General features: G+C 35.5%; 1 protein-coding gene across 1 annotated transcript; it reads left to right on the top strand.

Annotated features, from left to right (window-relative positions):
- The first annotated feature begins 941 nt into the window (after positions 1-941).
- On the top strand, positions 942-2,417 carry LOC111387563 (S-adenosylmethionine synthase 5-like). Its single transcript, XM_023012139.1, has one exon. It carries the CDS (start codon positions 990-992, stop codon positions 2,169-2,171), a length of 1,182 nt encoding a protein of 393 aa, XP_022867907.1. The 5' UTR covers positions 942-989; the 3' UTR covers positions 2,172-2,417.
- Positions 2,418-8,296: the final 5,879 nt, after the last annotated feature.

Genomic DNA, 8,296 nt, shown 5'->3' with positions numbered 1-8,296 from the left:
GGGGAAAACCTCTAATTTAATGGCAATAAGACTTTCTTCTTGTTGTAATCTGGGATCAACTTCATAAAAGGAGTCGAGAAATTGATTGAGAATAAGGTTTTGTTGTCTCTATTTCGTTTGTTATGGATTTAATTTGAAAGAAATGTCTTGGACAAAGTGAGATCTAGATCTGTACTTAAAGCTTCCAAACAAAGCAGTTTGGTTGATGGTAATTGTTGATGACTTCAACAAAGTTCAATTTACATGATGTCTATGCGTCGTTCCTTGTATTGGTTAAGCGTCAAATTTTGCTGCAACAATTATTAAGGATGGTTTCTTGATTTTCAGTCTAGATGTTCAGAATGTATCTAAGTAGTTAAATCAGTGGATTGGCTGTTTTGTTCCCCTCGAATCAGACCTATACTAGATTTGAGATGCCCCCAACCACCTGAAAGTACCATTTTCTTCTTGAAGGTTGTACAGCAAACTTATCTTGGTAGGTTAAAAAAGAAGAAGCAAAGAACTTGTGGACCTCTGTTCCTAATTTTTTTTTTTTTTTTTGTAAAGTTGGCTTCCTTATTTAGCCCAATAGGTGCTGATATTCTTTCTAGGTATAAAGTTAAAGACGCACCCTTTATTTCCGAATCTATTCTATGGAATATACCGGTGAATAATAAGTTTTTTTCTTTTCGTTTTTATTACTGTCTGCAAAGAACTTGTCTCTTTATGTATGACCTTTTCAGAAATTGTCAATTGCTTTTCCCAGGCATATACTTCGTGTTCATTTTTCTTCTGGCACTCATGAAATACACATATCTATTCACTTGTAAGAGAAGTGCACGTATGGTGGCAATTCATATGCACAAGTTACTTGGTTTTATAGTGATTGATAGATAGTCTGATTTTATATTTGTGTGTTACGTTTTCCTTACTTGACAGGGTTGAATTCATCTTAATTACAATGAACTCAGACTATATGAATGTAATTTTAACTTGTGCAGGTTGAAAACATGGACACCTTCCTATTCACCTCTGAGTCTGTGAATGAGGGTCACCCTGACAAGCTCTGTGATCAGATATCAGATGCAGTGCTTGATGCCTGCCTTGAACAGGATCCCGATAGCAAAGTTGCCTGTGAGACTTGTACCAAGACAAACATGGTAATGGTCTTCGGTGAGATCACAACCAAGGGAAACATAGACTATGAGAAGATCGTTCGTGACACCTGCCGTAACATAGGATTTACATCTGATGATGTTGGTCTTGACGCAGACAAGTGTAAGGTCCTAGTCAACATTGAGCAACAGAGCCCTGATATTGCTCAAGGTGTCCACGGTCATCTAACCAAGCGTCCTGAGGAGATTGGTGCCGGCGATCAAGGCCACATGTTTGGCTATGCCACAGATGAGACCCCTGAGCTCATGCCGCTCAGCCATGTGCTTGCTACTAAACTTGGTGCCCGCCTCACTGAAGTCCGGAAGAATGGTACATGTTCGTGGTTGAGACCTGATGGAAAAACCCAGGTTACAGTCGAGTACTTCAATGACAATGGTGCAATGGTTCCCGTTAGAGTCCACACTGTTCTCATCTCGACTCAGCACGATGAAACTGTTACTAATGATGAGATTGCCAAGGACCTTAAGGAACACGTCATCAAACCTGTCATCCCTGAGAAGTACCTCGACGAAAAGACAATCTTCCACCTGAACCCGTCTGGCAGGTTTGTTATTGGCGGGCCCCATGGTGATGCTGGTCTCACAGGTCGTAAAATCATTATTGACACCTATGGTGGGTGGGGTGCCCATGGTGGGGGTGCCTTCTCGGGAAAGGACCCTACCAAGGTCGACAGAAGTGGGGCCTACATTGTTAGGCAGGCTGCCAAGAGCATTGTCGCAAATGGCCTTGCTCGCAGATGCATAGTGCAGGTCTCATATGCCATTGGCGTGCCTGAGCCATTGTCTGTGTTTGTTGATACTTATGGCACCGGGAGCATCCCCGATAAGGACATCTTGAAGATTGTGAAGGAAAATTTCGATTTCAGACCCGGAATGATTTCCATTAATTTGGACTTGAAGAGGGGCGGAAATGGAAGGTTCTTGAAAACCGCTGCATATGGCCACTTCGGAAGAGATGACCCCGACTTCACATGGGAGGTAACTAAGCCCCTCAAATGGGAGAAGCCCCAAAACTAGTTATGCTATACAACCTTTACAATGTGAAGAATAATGCGATTGTTCCTGTTTCATGGTCTTTGACCAAGTCGTATTCGTCGTCATGCTTTCCATTTTTATTTTTCTTCCTTTGTTTCAACCCTTGATTTGTCTTGAGCTTCCTTTTGAAGAGATATGGATGCTGGTGTGTCATAATATTTTTCTACATTTGTTTGGAAACCTATAAACATAGTGAATTGTTTGTTACTGGTGGTTCTGTTTGGTTAATTCTATGTTAAATTTGATTTCTCCATATGAAAATTTATTAACTATGCAATAGACACACATTGCATTTTAGCGTACCGAATCAAAGTCAGTAACTACTTTATAAGCACGAAAGCAATTCATTAACAAAATGGGTTTAGGATTCATTTTGTTAATCTACAACTCTTGCCTCATAATACACCATTACAACAAAATAATCATTTATCGAGCATTAGTATGTTGATAATCAAGAAAATATTGCTAATGATAATTACTGACGAATAGAAGAGATACTTTCATTAAATATTGCTATTAAGAATCCTAACCCTCGTCTTGTGCTTGACATTCCATTTTGATCATGGACATGGGTGTTGGTCCGAAGTAATATGTTTGTGTCTTTAACTCATAAATCAAACACAATTAAAATCAGAAAATAACAAGATCTAAACACAAGATTTTTCAGCCCAAAGGCCCCGAGGTTCGGCGACCGCTTCCAACACCGAATCCTATTGAGCATCCATTAAGATTAAGCTCGAATCCACTATAAATCGCCACAATAGTAGGCAAAAGTTTCGTTACAGAACACTTAGTTCTAACTCCCTCAAACATACAAGATCTTCTCACAATAATCTAGAACTCACACAAGAGTTCATCACAAGAATATTTTCTCTCATAAAATCACAAAGAAATCATAGAAGTGTAAGACTTTTAGAGAAAATGAAAAACAAAATGAGAGAGAAGCTGCTGGAATGATATTCACCTTTGACGACCCTGGATATTTTTGCTTTTATGAGAGAGAGAGAGAGAGTCTTGCATTTGATCCAATGGTCCATGCCTTGTCACTTGTCAATAATCCAGTGAAAGTGCCTTTTTAAGTCAACAAACACGTTTTGTTAAAACCGGTTTCCTTCATTCCAGATTCTTCCACTTACTAGGTCACCATATCGAGCTACAAACAATTTGGGCCAGAAGACAAAAAACACATGTCCGTGCCTCACAAAAATTCTGCAAACCATCTTCTACAATCTCTACCTTTTGCTGCATTTTGTGACGATTTATAAGTGAATTCAAAACTTAGTCTATACTTTATTTGCTCTCATCACCTGTACAAAAACACAAAGTTATTATGCTTCAAGATTAATCAATCTTAAAGAATCGGTAAACTTACTAATAAGGATTACCTTGGTTCCAGCATCTGCAGGATTTACCTTAGTAGAAATTTTGATCAATTTAATATCACCCCTATCAATTATATCTCTAATAAAATGGAACTTTACATCTATGTGCTTGGATCTATCATGCAAAATATGGTTTTTACTTAAGAAAATTGCATTTTGGTTGTCAGAACACAGCTCCACTTGATTTTCTATAAGACCTAATTCATCAGGTAAACCCTTCAATCATAATCCCTCCTTCACTGCTTCAGTTGTAGCAATGTATTCAGCCTCAATTGAAGACAAAGCAACCAATTTTTGAAGTTGGGATTTCCAGCTAATGATATTTGAATCCACATAACCTTTTAATGTAAGTCCATTTTTATTAGTTTTGAACATTAGACCTAATTGACTTGTTCCTTTCAGATATTTAATCAAATCTTTTATGCATTGCCAATGCAATTAACCTGGGTTACTCATAAATCTGCTTATCACACTCACACATAAGCAATATCAGGTCTAGAGTATATCATAACATACATTACAGATCCAACAACATTAGAATAAGGGACATTCATCATTCATCTATATTCATCTTCAGTTTTAGGTAATTGATCAGCATATAATTTCATACTGGTAGATAAAGGCAGGCTAACAGGCTTAGTATCATGAAGGGAAAATCTTTTAATTACCTTATCAACATAAGATTTTTGTGTTAGAAACAACTTTCCATTATTCTATCCCTTTTTATTTCCATGCCCAAAATTTTTCTGGCTAGTCCTAAATCTTTCATTTCGAATTCTGATTTCAACTTTTCTTTAATTGAATTTAGTGCAACAGAATTATGACCAACAAGGAGCATATCATCAACATACAAGAGAAGATAGAAAAATTCAGATTCACCATCTCTTTTTTAGTAAAAACAGGGATCATATTCTGATTTTTTAAAATTCAAACCTTGTATAAAAGAGTCAAATCTTTTATACCACTTTCTAGGAGCCTGTTTTAGGCCATACAAAGATTTTTTCAAGAGACACACTAAGTTCCCCTTTCCTTTTACTTCAAACCTTCTTGGTTGAGTCATATGTATGGTTTCATCTAAAAAACCATACAAGAAAGCATTTTTCATGTAAAGTTGTTCTAACTCTAAGTCAAATTGTGTCACTATGGCAAGTAGGACTCTAATAGATGTATATTTAACTACGAGTGAAAAAATTTCAGTATAGTCTATACCTTCTCTTTCATTGAAATCTTTAGCTACAAGTCTTGTCTTATACCTTTTATCATTTATCTTTATCTCACATTTTTTGATCTTATATACCCATTTACAATCAATCAATTTACAATCTTTGGGTTTTTCAACTAAGATCTAGGTTTTATTCTTATGTAGGGAGTTCATCTCATCTTCCATTGCAGCAATCCACTTAAGGGATTCTTTGGGAAAAAATAGCCTCTTCATAAGAGGTAGGTTCTATGTCAAACAAATTGGGTTCAAAGTGGGCAGACACAAAATCAGCGCACTGATACCTGGAAAGAGGTCTTATTTGCCTCATTTCTCTGTCCCTAGCAAGCTGTAGTCCTGCAAGTCATTTGCAGGCTCCAGATGTTGATCCTTTTCAAGAATTTCATCATCTATAATGATCTGTGATTCTACCTGATGTGGATCCACCTCAAACTGAGTGTAGTCATTTAAAATCTCCCTATTCAGATTTATTTCAGTGATAATAAACTCATCATTTCCTAATTTTTCTATGTCACTAAGATAAGGAAAGTCATCTTCATTAAAGATAACAGATCTACTTATTATCACCTTGTACCTTCTCATATCTCTTAACCACAGTTTATAGCCTTTAACTCCTTCTCCATATCCTAAGAACACACCCTTCAATGATCTAGGGTCCAGTTTTGATTCTGTATGATGTGCATATGTAGCACATCTAAAGGTTCTAAGATAGGAGTAGTCTGGGAATGTACCAGACCAGATTTGCTTAGGAATTTTATTGTTTAGAGAGCTTGAAGGACATCTATTTATTAGATAACAGAAAATTTTTACTATCTCACCCCAAAAGATTTTTGGAAGGCCATAGCCGATCAACATACATCTTGTCCTCTCAAGAATAGTTCTATTTAATCTCTCAGCAACCCCATTTTGCTGAGGAGAATAGCTAATTGTTTTATGTCTCATAATCCATTGTTTATTACAATATTGGTCAAATTCTGAATTATAGAATTCAAGCCCATTGTAGTTCTTAATATTTTTATCTTCTTACCAGTCTGATTTTCAATTAATACATTCTAATCTTTAAAAGTTGCAAAAGTATCAGACTTAGATTTTAATAAGAAAATCCATATTTTCTTTGAGTAATCATCAATGGTGAGAAGATAATATTTGTAACCAGATACTGTAGGAACAGGTACAGGTCTCTATAAATTAGAATGTATATATTCAAGGACATTTTGGGACTTATACAGTCCTTGCTTTAAAGGGCAATCTGACTTGTTTTCCAATTATACAATGTTCACAAAAAGTTAATTTTTTAACACTATCATTCCCAAATGCCCCTTGATATGATAGAGTTTTTAAAACTTTTTCACTTAAATGGCCAAGCTTTTTATTCCATAATTCTGATTTATCAGAATGTGTGATAAATTTCGCAGCATTATTAGGTAAAATGATTTCAGCACCTATTACATAAATTTCATTGAGCTTAGGTGAACTGACAGTAAGTTCTTGATTTCTTGTTATATTTATAGAACCATTCTTAATTCCAATTTAGTAATTTTCATCATCAAGAACTCCCAGAGATATGAGGTTTCTTCTAAGTGCTGGCACATATCTAGTGTGTTTCAACAACATGTGATGGCCATTTTTAAATTTCGGCAACACATTGCCAACTCCCTTCACTTGACATGACTCATCATTCCCAAGTTTTACAAATCCTCCATCAAGACTAGAATAGTAAAAAAAAAACAGCTAATATTGGGTGTCATATAAAAAGAACAACCTGAATCTAGGACCCAGTCCTGATCAGTACTTTCAGATAAAGACACATAGGCAACTCCAAAGTTAGCTCCTGCTTCTTTGTAATTAGCAACAATGGCTAAAGAAACATTTTCAGTATTAGACCCATTCTTTTGGTCATTAGCCTTTGTAAAACAATCTTTAAGATAGTGCCCTGTTCTTCCACAATAAAAGCATTTTCTTTATTGTTATTGTTTGCCTTTCCTTTATTTGGTTTCTTATCTTTTCCTTTGGTGTTACTCCATTTCCTTTTGATAAAATTCTTATTCTTGTTAAAATTGGAATGACCGAAGTTACTCACACCTTTCATATGTGGTTTTTGATTTGATGACACACCCTCAACATGAAACACCTCTTTGTGTTCATATTTCAATTCCAATTCTCTGTTCAATAGAGAACTGTGAATTATTTCAACAGTTAGGTCACTTCTATCATACTCTAGAGCATTTCTTATGTCTTTATATTTCTCTCCTAGAGTATTAAGCAGACCAACTACCTTCTGTTTATAAGAAATTTTCTCACCACAGTTTATTAAGTCTTATGTGATCCTATTGAATTTATCTATATTATCTTCGGTATCAAGGTTAGTATCAAACTTAAATCTAAAGAACGGTCTCCAAAGAAAATATTTATTTGGTACAGTCTTATTAAGATAGCGTTTTTCTAAGGCAGTCCACAATTCTACAGTCGTTTTGGTTTCTCCTACTTTTCTAATTACAGAATCGGATAAGTGAAGGAACATTGTACTCCTGGCCAATTCATCTTATTCAGTTTTCCTATTTTCAACTAGGGTTTCTGGCCAAGAATCATCAATGGCCTTGGCACATTTCAACTATAACATGAGGGCTTTAATTTTGTGGCGCTAGAGACTGAAGCCTCCTTTGCCATCCTAAACTTGGACATTTACCTTAGAGGTCATGGTGTGCAGTAGTGTGAAAATGTTCACAAGTATGATATAACCAAATATATCACAGTAATAATTCAGCCAACAATATATCACAATGATCAATGTCAAATTATTCCAAATTTACAATTTATTTATATATACAAGGATAAGTCACAGATTAATAGGCAGAATAGAGCTATTTAAATAGTTATGCTCACACGCAGTAAGCTGTAGGGGATAATACAGTGTGTACCTTCACTGAAGAACAATTTCACACAACGGTAATTTTAACCCCAGAGTAAACCAAGTTTGAGTATCAGTATAGATCAAGAATATATACAGCAGTTCAGAAACAAAAATTTTGATTTACAAAAAAATAATATTCACACAGTAACAGAAAACGTATTTAAAAAAAAAAACTTTTGAGAAATAAGTTACTCGAATCGAAGCCCTAATCCTCTAAAATTGTAGGGTTCTCTTAGGGATCGCTAGACAGAGGCAGATTTAGGGAAGATTCACAGGAACCCTAATTTTTTTTTATTTTTTTAAAAACGCTTTGTTACCAAAATCTCACAAGAACTGCAAATATTTCAATAAGATACTCAAAAACACCAAGAAACCATCTCGTGTTTAGAATTTTTTTTTCAAAAAAAGGAAGGCAAAAGGACAGATATGCTCGAATCTGTAATTTTCTTCGAACAACTTGAATAAAAAGAATTTCACAAAAAAATCGATATGGCAAAAGAACAGATCTACTCAGATCTATAGTATTTTCCGAACACAGAGACTCAACCACGCTTGAATCAAAAAATTTCCAAAGCTTTGATACCACTATCGGTCC

The sequence above is a fragment of the Olea europaea genome, chromosome 3, assembly GCF_002742605.1.
Source record: "Olea europaea var. sylvestris chromosome 3, O_europaea_v1, whole genome shotgun sequence".
NCBI lineage: Eukaryota > Viridiplantae > Streptophyta > Magnoliopsida > Lamiales > Oleaceae > Olea > Olea europaea.
Note: the sequence above shows the minus strand (reverse complement) of the source record. Positions and strands in the feature narration are given on the sequence as shown.